The 12,517-nt window shown below is 35.4% G+C and overlaps 1 protein-coding gene across 20 annotated transcripts in view; it reads right to left on the reverse strand.

Annotated features, from left to right (window-relative positions):
* The window catches only part of dlg1 (MAGUK family member discs large 1), a 775,373-nt gene that overhangs the window by 98,925 nt on the left and 663,931 nt on the right, over positions 1-12,517 (reverse strand). For all 20 annotated transcript variants that reach the window (XM_074136765.1, XM_074136768.1, XM_074136767.1 and 17 more), the window contains one exon: positions 156-197. In XM_074136765.1, coding sequence (XP_073992866.1) covers positions 156-197 — 42 coding nt within the window. The remainder of the gene's footprint in view (positions 1-155; positions 198-12,517) is intronic.

Below are 12,517 nucleotides of genomic sequence, written 5' to 3' on the forward strand. Positions count from 1 at the left end.
TTTGTACCTCATCACCTAATTTGGTACTTTCATTAATTCTTGGATGCCCAGTTCGGTTTTGGTTTATTCCAAATAAATAAATGAACTTGCATCCACTGAAGGAATTAACTAAAATTAAAATTAATTAAAAATCTTGTAAAAGTACATTAACTTACTTGCTGCTTGCCTTCACTTCCGGCTAACAGAGGTGTGTGCGCCTGAAACAAAAAGTAAATAAAAATTAATTCACCAAAGAAACTAAAAACAAAAGACCTCTCTCTCTCTCACTCTCTCTCGCATTCTCTCTCTTTCGTACACTCACACAAAGACACTGCACTCACTTTTTTCTTGAAGAAGCAAGTAGGAGTAGTAACAGCCCCGCTTCTTCGATAGAAGACACCGCCTACAGGATAAACCCAGAATACGGAAGTAGACAGCGTAATTGTGTGCGAGCCCAGAGGGAAGGCGATAGAACTGTGGTGGTTCGGGAAACAATGAAAACTTTTTACTTCCGGTGAAAACTCTATTAAGCAATATCTTCCTTTTAGTGGAAAATTAAAAGAAGTAAAGAAACGGAAGAAGAAGAAGAAGAAGAAGAAAAACCTGAACTTTAAAACAGATCTGTCTTTCTAATTAAGTTCCTATTAAGTAAAATTTCCAAGCTTTATAATCTGGGAAGAGAACTTACGGTACACTGGTGAAGTGATGAGAACGGAAGTGAATGTCTATGGAAAGGAAGCAAGTTTTAAGGAATCAAAAACAGATCAAGGAAGTGTAAAACAAATAGAATCAATTACCATCAATATTAGGAGACCCCCCTGGAGGGGCTTCTAGTTGGAAATGGTGTGTTATATACCAAAGAGGGATAGAGCAGACAAGAGAGATGAACGGAGTAAGCCGGAAATAGGTGTTGAGAGAAAGGACCGTGGAGCCTGGGTTGATGAGTTCTTCTCTCTTGATGAGAAGTGGTGGGGTTTGTGGGAGTGAGAAGAAGTGGAGAGGACGAGAGCAATGCTCAGTCACTTCCAGCTTCCGGCAGGAGAGGTTAGGCTAACTTTTCTAATTATCTAGACAGCCGTGGCAGAGAGAGAGAGAGAGAGAGAGAGCTGTAACACGAGCCCAAAATGCAAGAGGTTAATACAGACGCTAATATAGTTGAACGTGTAAACAAACACACATGGAACCTTTCTGCAGCAGATCTGCGCAACGCCATTCACTTAAATCATCTGCAGAAACGTAACTACATGCAAAATTTATTTAAAATAACCTCCCTTAATTAGTTATGAATGAATCGTTATTTTCATTCATAAGTTTAAAATTCCAAAAAAAATTGATGTGCTATATTTTCATTTTACCCAACATTTGAATAAAATGTTTACGATCAAGGATATTCTGGCGACTTTTATTCAAATAATATATTTTTACTTATTAAACGAATAAAAAAATACAAATAAATGGCAAAAATTCGACAATTATTATCCGAAGTTCTAACTTACTCATTTTCAAGCTCAAAACTTTACCACTCAAGAACTTAAGAGTTAAGCCTACCAACAACCCCTCTCCAGTAGATTTTTCTTGGAAAATAGTTTAAAGAGAAATTTGAAGAATGATTTGGAAAACATGAATAAGGATTATACAGGAAATATACTCGAAGTCATTTTCAAAAAACATTGGAAAAACAAAAAAACCCTAAAAAGCTATACATCCGTTTAAGGGATTTGATGGCTAAGTAATCAGCTTGAAGTGAATCAACTTCCTGTGATTTTTCCATGTTTTAAGATCTTTGGCCTTCACACAGACACGGTACTCAGGGGACGACCTCAACTTCGGCAAAAACTCGATATTGTAAATGGGACTTAAATCACACAATACTTTATTAAGAGCACTTTAAGTAAGAGAATAGTTATTTATTTAACAAGTGTGGAAAGTAGTACTTTTCCTCACACGAGGCAGGGGTTTGCACGCACGAGCGAGCGAAGCGAGGCGAGTGCAAGTGCAAATTGCCGAGTGTGAGGAAAATACTTTACACTCGAGTTAAATATTATATTTTTTCTGCAACCGTTAGGGTTATTAACTTAAAAAAAAAAAACTAAACAGGAATCACTAGAATCCATTTTAAATTTCTGTAAGGTAACACTATAACCTTTTTAACTGTTATAATTAAAAATATCTAATTATTTATTAAAATATTATTTTTATTTCTATATTCATTTTAATTTTATTTTTTAATATTCGTTTTTTAATTATTTAGTTACGTTAAATAAGCTTATTAAAGTTTTACAGAAAATATTTAATAACAAAACTTCTTATATCAAGGAAGCACAATAAAGTTTTTCCACTCACTAGTGATGAAAGTGACACTAATGGGAATTTTTCCCCACTAGTGAGGTAAAGTTGGGCATTACACAGCTGATTTTAATTGAGTAATGAGAACATTCCTACATGGTTGCAGAAAAAGTTAATTTTTATTCAAAAAATGTATATTTTTTTTTTGAGTGGGAGTTTTTTTTTAAATGGCCACCAACGAGTTTCACAAATTTTATTTCTATAATTTAATAAATTGGATAAGCTCAAAAGAAGCTGAGACTTAACTAAGTGAAGATTAAGTTATGGTTAATAAGAAATGGGTTCGACTTCCGACTGAATAAAACACAATGAAGCAATATTTTCTTACTGCTTCATCCGGATTCAAACAGTAACCTCCAAAGAGTCTACATTGAAAATTTTATGAGACTATAGTCTTGAGAGTGTGTCTCACCAGTTTATGTTTACTTTTTATGTTTACTGTACATAAATCATTAAGGCAAAGGAAACGGAAATTAAAAAAAATTAATTTCTAATCAGATCGTGCACGTACTTCTTGTAGTTCTTACCTCGCCAAGAAAAACAATTAAGTTAGAAAAGGAAAATGGGTCGAGAAAACGAATAGAAAACTCTTGTTAGTTTCACTTACACTGATTGACTTTCAAGTAACAAATACCGCGAACTCTTTCTTCCTTTAGCACAATGTACGGTGCCCCCAATTAGTTCGCAATTCTACTTAGCTAATGCAACCTGATAATTGGAGAAGGTCTAACCAAGGGGAAAGGCAGTGTCCCAATTCTTTCTAATCTTCTCCTCTGTAGGGGATGAACCTTAAATAACGTTTTAATCATTAAAATCCTTCAAGAGTTAAGGTTTGCAGAATATTTCTGAGGTTTGGGGACAGAATGGAAATGGATCCAGACTGTTCCTCTCTGATCAAAACACTTCCCCAAGTCTAAGCCAAGACGGTCTTGCGGCCTGTGCATAAACTGGACTAAGAGATGACTGACTAGACGAGAAAACGGCGCGACTTCCAAGGCACCAGAAAGTGAGGGACGTTTTCTGGATAACTAGAGCTTGCACGGGCATTTAACTTCCTCCCAGAAAGTCAACACAGCTCAGAGATTCCTATAGACCAGTGATGGCGAACCTATGACCCGTGCAAGTTATTTCACTGACCCACACAATTGCTAGGCAACCATTTGTTTGTTTACGCGGGCCTGATTTAGATTTTGCTAATTGTGTGGATAATTTATATTCTATCTGTAGTTTTTTTCAATGACGCATTGACACAAAAGCAATTTAAATGCTATCTTATAACCTTTAGTTTGATCATTACAGTTCTAAAACGCAAATGACGACAAATGCTTTTTCTAGTATTTGAAATAAAGCAAAAGTGTTTACAAAATATCAAATAAAATGTATAATTTTACTCATATTTTGTTTGTTAAAAAAAAAATCGACAACCCAAAGCAAATAACCATATTTAGATTTTTCTTTTAGATAAAACACACTTTTGTTCAGTTATGTTTGTAAAAAGAGTGCTTCCATAGCACTGGTTTCGTCCCCGTTTTACCCTTTAATCCTTTAAGCCAACTGAATTTTAAAGATGTTTAATTTTGAAAATATTCAGTTTAACATTTTTAAACTTAACTCTTGTGCAAATGGGCATTAGTGACACAAGAGCTAGTACTAAAAAAAAAATGAACAAAATTTGAACCACGTCTCAAAAAGGTTCGCCATCCCTGTCCTATAGCCCTGATATTATAGCGCGTTTGGTGGTAAATTGCCCTAGAAGAAAATAGAAATCCTTAAAAACCGATTTCCAGCTCTAACCAGCAAGAGAGCAAGATTACCAAATATATAGGATTATACCCTACGAAGTTATACCCTTGAAAAGTAGCCTTATTCGGAACATCTAGTGACCGCATTAGATAGAAGTTGGCGCCCGGAAGTGGTTACAGTCCTACAGTTTTTACCCAACAACTTCGTCAGAGTATCTGGATGCTGTTTCATTACCGGGGATGTGGAGAAGTGCTTTCAACTGGCCCCACTGGGAAGGACAATGGACCAATTTTGCTGCGGTCCAGAAAACTCCCATGGGAATAAGTAAAAAGAGTATTTCATCTGTAAATCTAGATTTAAAAAGATTTTTTATAATTGGCCGTAAAACAGTGAGTGTTAAAAACTAGAACTTACTTATTTCCGGCCGCCATAACTTTTCCAATTCCATCTTTATTAATAAATAATAAATAAATTTAAAAAAAATCTGTATATTAAAAATAAATTGGAAAGATTTTATAAGATAAACAGGAAAAGTTTTTCTTTTTTTCAATACTTTTCATTTAAAGTTGTTTTTTCTTTTTCCTGGAAAAACTATTAAAAGAGAAAGTGGGAGCTGTAACGTGTCTCTCCCATGGGTTTTCTTTTTAATTAACAAGAAATATACTTAGAATTTTCTTTAGACTTTTCAAAGGAAAATTCTTGAGAAATAAAACAAAGATAAAAAAAAAAAAAATTCATTTATTTTTGTTTGCGCTGAATTAATGACATTTCTATGGAGAAGAAAAATTATTTTTATTGTTAAATGGATTTCCCTTTATTTTCCGAATTTCTTACACTCGTAAGAGATTTATTAATTTCTCTAACTGCAATCACCTAATTCTCTTTATGCTTGAAATTTTAGGAGAAAAAAGAGAGCTCTTGCAACCATCATTACTGATTCAAATTACTTAATCTCCAAGAAAAATCATTCTACCTCACAAAAATCACAGTAAATTTTTCTCTGAAAAACTAGAAAACACATTGAACTGACAAGCAACCTTTAATTGAATAATTCTCTTACGAAAATTCAATTAGGGGCACTTCTAGGCGAGGGATGATTGGCTACAATATCTTAGAAAAATTCCATTTCCGCGTCTGAGGTGTACACATCACAGATTTCGATCTTTCGAAACGGGACGCGAAACTGGACTAGACCCCAATATTAAAACTAACCGGGAGCAAAGTTGTATAAGGATTGATAGCCTAAATCTGCAAGAAAATACGTAACGTTGAATCTTGGGCTTTTGCAAATCCTTCATATTTCAAACTTCTGTATCTCTCTTTGTATTGTTCCGATTTTAATCATTTTTATACCGAATTGTAGAGAATAGTTTACTCTATAAATGACATAAATGGTATTGTTTTAGTGACAATAGTTATTGAGATATTGAAGATTGAATTTAGGAGGCTTTGCAATTTCTTCAAATTTCAAACCTCTATATCTCTCTTTCTATTGTTCCGATTTTAATCATTTTTATACCGAATTGTAGAGAATAGTTTACTCTATAAATGACATAAATGGTAATGTTTTAGTGATGATAGTTATTGAGATATGGAAGGTTAAATTTTTGGGGTTTTGCCCTTGTACTCCACTTTTTAAACTGTAGGTTTTTGTTAAGGAGATTAGTCTATGGTTTGACAGGTGAAAAACAATTCTCTAGTACATCTAGAGTACTTCCGCCAGTCTTATAACCATAACTTGGCAAGCTTTGTGGCGCCAGTATTTTTTCCCCCCCCTTTTCACGTTCTCATTGTACTTCCGTTTTAAATATAAATCGTAAAATTTCCCTCAATTATCTAATTTAACTAACTGGAAATTAAATGTTTTATATCTCTGTTTAAATTAATTTTTCCAGTACAAGTGTGAGAGAAGTGAAGCGATTCGAGCAACCTGAGTGCTGCTGGAATGGAGCGGAGTGGAAAGACTTTTCGAAGTATTACGTCATGTCAGCTCAGAGGAAAGAGAAGAGCTACACTACTAAGAGAAAAAAAAAGTCCCCGGATACCAAGCCAGGTGTACACAGGTATGGTTTTTGTTTACGATACAAACATGCGAGGTGTGCTTGCAAATTAAAAGCCCTAGAGTTTTAAAAGGGCAAGTAGGGCGGCGGCCGGTCTTCTACTTCTTTATGACATGAGAAAGAGGGAATGTATATAACACCAGAACGTCTGCTCGTTTAAGCACAGTGGATGCTCCCAGTAGGGGGTTTAACTAACGGGCGCGGTGGTGGCGGGTGGTAACACAGGTAGAAGCACTGCGCTTTAAGTAATCACCGGAGTAATCCAAGAACCCAGAACTTGGTAAATTTCATCTCCAGATACTTCTAGTTATTTCGCATTAATTAAGGAGGTATCTGGATTCTCCTGGAGGCGAATGAGCACACACACACACATTCCACTAGTTAATTATGTACGTCACTAAACTTATCGTATAAACAAAATTTTTACAATCTCTTATCCTCCATACACAAAGAAGTAGTACCTAATATCGATAATGTGTGTGATTGATCGATTAATCACACACACACACATTATCGATATTAGGTTCTCCCAAGAACTAAACTTTGGAGTGTACACTCACATGAAAAGCTTTAACGTAACTCTCCTCCGGAAATACCCTAAAAAGCCCTTTCCTATGGAAATATTTTTTTAGATAAAAATTCTAGATCTGCTTGTGAACAATGAAAATACAAAGTTTTCCACAAAAAAAAAATGGAGCCGTTTTTGGGAAAATACCCTTAAAAAGAGAGGGGGAATTCATGCACAAAGTGCTACTTCGGGATTGGCCAATTTTATCCCATATTTGCCGCGACTTGAACAAAATATTAACTTTATATTTTCCTTGATTTTTTCCATTATTGAGTCAGTTTTCTTCCCCTGAGCGAGCATTTTCCCGGTGAAAATTTCAGATCAAAAATCAGCAACATCTGTAATACCTTCTATCTTAAGTGTCTAAATAGGTTAGTCCTTAAGGATGTAGTAAACATTCTTAGTTTAAAAGAAAATTTTATAACCAGCCGTACTACCACTTTCTCTGTACGTATTTTTAATTTCTGTTAAGGAAAATTGATATCTCTACATTTTGTGAATAAGTTACATACAATCTACAACTTTATTGATTTTTAAAAACTGACTCCGGTAGGACAGTTGTATAAGGGTTTATCGTCAAAAAAGTGCACGAAAAAGCGTAACGTTGAAAAACACCCAACTTTGACAATTTTTTTCTATTTTTCTATAAAAGATAAAATTCCCAAATTTTCTTTATAATATAGGGCAAATCCTCCTTTATAACTGTAATTTTTTTGTAACAACCCAGATCTAATAGGTTTCGAGAAAAAAGTTGCTGAAAATGAGCAAAAATAGAACTTTAGTTTTGTAACTAAAACTTTATTAAAAACCATTTTTTAAGGGAAAATTAGTTTAAGGGCAGTTTGGGCGAAGGGAGTAAGCTTAAATTTGAGTGTAAGAGATAATTTAAGTACAATCTTCGAGAATTTAAGCTCAAAGAAAGCTAGAATTTACGTCAGACTATTAATTATAATGAAAAATCGGTAAAATTGAAAGCTCTTTAATTACTGTTCATTATTTTTGGTGACTGAATAATAGTTTCAATAGGATGAAAAATTAATGCCAGTTTCAGTCATTATAAACTTTATTAGGCCGAGCTTTCGACCTAGGGTTACTAGGTCATCTTCAGGGCTGAGGAACATATTTACAGTGTGTTAACAATAATTATATTACCAATTAATCATATTACAATGAATATGTATAATGTAACGAAAATTTACAAAAATATTTACCTAATTTACAATATACTGTTTTACATCATTAGAGGGTTGGTGTCTATTCTGTCTTGTCTATGTTCATGGACTGTATCTTCCATGAACAGACAAGACAGGACACACCAACTCTCTAATGATGTTAAACCATATATTGTAAATTAGCCCTGAAGATGACCTAGTCCCTAGGTCGAAAGCTCGGCATAATAAAGTTTATAATGACTGAAAATGGCATTAATTTTTCATCCTATTCTTTAATTAGAGTAAAAGATAATTAACGTTGAGCAGGAAGTACACTATTTGATTATTTTTATTTCACATCAACTATAAAACTTGACTATTTCAAGTTTAATCGAAAATTGCGGTAAGCCGGAAATTATTACCAACAGAAACTTTGTATCGATTAATGCCGTGCTTCGTCTCGTTTATTTTAATGATATGGAAGCATGCGATCGATACACTGAAACAATGTAGACATCACATTTAAATTATTAAAACTATTATAATGGCAGCTTTTTAAAACATAATTCAGTTCTTTTTTTTTTCATTTAAAAAACGAAATTAGTAAAATAGAACAAAACTTCACGCGATTAAAGCATTGCTTTAAAATACAAAAATCGCTCACATAACGAGACAAATTAAATTGAGTTAATGCATGTTAATCGATACAAGGGGACTGGCGGGGCTATATAGGATGTTATAATGGAGAAGGCACATGCAGAGGTATATCTATCGGAGAGAATCGATCAGATATGTGGTACTCCTAATGCGCACGTAATGTCCGTTTAAAATATGCAGACCATGTTCTGTAATTATTGTGGACGCTTCGTGGTACTCTGACAGCTGTTTCAAAATTAAATATCTAATGTGAACACTCTGATGACTTCATCATATGGGAAAATTTTAAAATAAATCTAATTCTTCTCACATCAAGGCGCCACGGTAGCCGAGCGGTTATAGGCTAGACCCGCAATGCTAAGATGTATTGTTGGTTTAGTGGGTTCGATTCCCCCGGTCTAGGTCTTGGATTTTATTTAATGATTAATATGAGAAATTTATAGTAAAGTAAGTTAGGCGATTATAGGCTAGACCCGCAAAGCTAAGATGTATTGTTGGTTTAGTGGGTTCGATTCCCCAGGTCTTAGGCCTTGGATTTTATTTAATAGTTAATATGAGAAATTTATAGTAAAGTATGTTAGGCAGTTATAGGCTAGACCCGCAATGCTAAGATGTATTGTTGGTTTAGTGGATTCGATTCCCTCGGTCTAGGCCTTGGATTTTATTTAATGGTTAATATGAGAAATTTACAGTAAAGTATGTTAGACAGTTATAGGCTAGACCAGCAAAGCTAAGATGTATTGTTGGTTTAGTGGGTTCGATTCCCCCGGTCTAGGTCTTGGATTTTATTTAATTGTTAATATGAGACATTTACAGTGAAGTATGTTTGCTAGTCGCCTCCTCCACGACACCTGATTTGATAGTTGGACGTTAAGCCTGCTTAAAAAAATAGGCGATTACTTTACTTTTTTTTTACTCTTCCCTCATCAAAGTTCGCCCTAATAATAAATTTCCCTGGAAAATTATTCATGACGTATAAGTAAAAGATCTACTTATAGTTATAAGCAGTTCAAGAAAAATCGTAGGAATAAAAGAAAAAATGGTTATTAGAAATATATCACAGTACGATCTTCACCGGAACAAGTCTAATGATTTTTCTATTTCCCTAATTTTGGAGTAGCCCTGAAAGGCCGTAACAAAAGAGCAATGCAAAAATGGGAATAAATAAAAAAACCAAGATCAATCAATTGATGGTTCTGCAAAGAAGTTACAATTTTTACGTCCAAAAATAAAAAAGGAAACTGCAGCAAAAGCATCACGTGAGCTGATGACGACACACATTCTCATTGAAAAGCAAATTCGTGCTTCAATTGACCTCAAAACGTGCATTTCCTGTTTAAACCGGAAATCAGCTGGATGATCAAATATTTTTAAAACGCTTCTCCCCTCTACCCACCAACTCCTCTCAAAAAGCATACATGAAGCCACACAGTTTTATGTATTTTATATTTTCTACGCTACGTAAAATATTTAACAACATATGCTATCACCACAAATACATGTGTTGCGCACGGTTTTTTCTTTTTAGATTATATATTTCCACCACAAATATATATGCATGCATACATGAAAGTGAAATAAATAAAACATGAATCGTGGGCTGATAGAGAATTTATATTTAGAGGAGAGGAAGAAGGCAAGATCAGCGTGCCGCTGTTACCATGGTGATATACCATTAGCTATGCAGCATCCGTTCTTAATATCTGCTGAAGTGGTCTCTTATAAAAGCAAATATTATTATAAGAGTATATAACACATGGTTCATGGGTGGTATTGGTTAGCTCCGCAGTTCTCCGCAAAACATGGTAGGGGATCTTATCTTTCCGATAGAGCCGCGGCTTTATTTTGTGGTTATGGATCTTGGTAAATAGTTTTTGATTTAATAAAGTTAGTGATGGGTAAATTAAGTCTGAATTCACATACTACACACTAACGCATATTAATATCCGGGGGGGGTTAGCTCCATGGTTACTATCATGGTCTGGGCTGGCCTACGGGAACCAATTCCTTCAAGTAGTTCAACCAAACTAAATAAAGGAAGATGTTTGTAACACCGTATTAATAACATCAATCGGGGTGCAGGAGGCTTTTCTGGAAGAGCTAGTGGACTAATTCCAGGCTCAAACTCGAAGGGAATACAGAAGGAATCAGCAGTGAAGGGCTAAGAACCACTCTTGGGTTACAAAAAAAAAAAAACGACTGCACTCTTTTTTTGGGTCTCTCCAAAAGTAGAAGATTTTAAGTCTTATTATAGTCTCGCTACCGCTAATTTCACAGCCTCCTTGCTCTCCATCCTAATCCTCTTGTCCAACAACTCTCCTCTCCACACCTTCCAGACAATCCTCCTCTTCGCTTGAAGCGGACGTGGCCTAGGGACCTACTGTTATGAGTGCAGTCCACTGAGAAAGAGTTCCACCAATGGGTGATTACTCTTATCGAGACTTTCTTGTGAATTTGTAATGGTTTTTTGAGGAGATGTTGGTTGTTGATGTTGATGGATAAATAACACTTTTAGTATCGGTATAAGATATTATATTTGTATGTGACTGACTGCCAAGGACTCTATACTTTACACTACAAGAACAGAACAGACTGACTGACGTGGCTAAACGATGTGTACAACTGAAGTGTAAGACTTTGAACCGAATCTTCGAACTGAATCCTCGAACTGAATATTGAACTGAATCTGAATATATCTCGAACTCAATATGTATCTCTGAATGAATATCCTCTTTGACTTTCCTCTTGTTCTTATATACCTTCGCCGAGCCTCCCCTCTCTGTGTGCCAAGGGGGCTGACTCTCTCCCTCTGGCTAGAGTGGATGAGTGGTGGGGTTTCACTACCCTTACAAATTTAACAAGTGCCATCAAATTTACTTGATGCAACATTTGTTTGTAGTTGTAAATATGGCTAATAAAGTGAAACCAAGAAATCTTATTATAAATTAAATTGAAGAAAACAAAAATATCGTTAGTCTTAAATTAATTAAGATTAAATTCGATTGGTAGATCAGAAATATTTGGGGTGTGACTAAAGTGAAAGAAGGGATGAAAGGGCAGGGTGGCCATTGAAATGCTGTTCACGCTAATCGAAGGGTTACTTTGGGGGTGGCGCGCACCGGCCATTACCTTTCAATTGGTGGTGGCTAGATCGGGTGCCACCTCTGTACATATCAAACAGATAATATCCCGACCTAATCGCTTCATCGCTCTCTCCCCATCTCTCACTTCCCTCTAACAAAGGGAAATAGAGGATGATCAAAATTAACGAAGCGTCACGTAAATGGATTAGCACCCTAATCAAGGATAGGGTATGCGCCGCGCCATAATTACAATAGATTACAGGGTGGTGGTAGGTGGGAATCATAGGGATAGATGGAAAGGGGAAGAGGTTGCTGAACAGAATAGGGAGGATGCATTGTAGAAGCCAAAGGAGAGAACTTCAGGTGCTTCAAAAAGCCAGGTGGCAGTTTTCTTAAAGAGTACATCTTAGATTAAACGAATTCCCCGCGCTACCTTTGGCATTAAGGGGGTCTTATATTGAAGGAAACAGGGCTAAATCTAGAGGATTCAAAATTTCTCACGAAAATGAGTTGACGTTTTACAATTCGAACTACATGATCTGAATTTGGAAATTTCTTTCCGGAAATTGGAATTTTCGCAACAAATTTTGATACTCATCCGGAATCAACCGAAATCTTTTTTTTTTTTTTTTAAGAGAGCACCTAAGTGGGCAACTTCGTCACTTCCGTAGAGTCTTCCATAAAATGGAGCTCCCTAAATAAAAGTGATAGACCTACATGTACGTAGTTTTTACCAATAAAATTTTACAAGATGGAAAATGTATTGACCAAAGTGGCCAACTTCCGGTCGACTGAATTTCATTTTTAGACATTTTGATATAACAGCTGATAAAACCGAACATTACGCTTAAATAGCACTTTCCCCCCCCCCTTTTGTTATTGGCCTCTTGAGCTAGCAAACCAGCCATTTACATTCTTCTTTCGAAGCTT

Source organism: Rhodnius prolixus, unplaced genomic scaffold, assembly GCF_049639745.1.
Source record: "Rhodnius prolixus isolate KJV_2025 unplaced genomic scaffold, Rpr scaffold_5, whole genome shotgun sequence".
NCBI lineage: Eukaryota > Metazoa > Arthropoda > Insecta > Hemiptera > Reduviidae > Rhodnius > Rhodnius prolixus.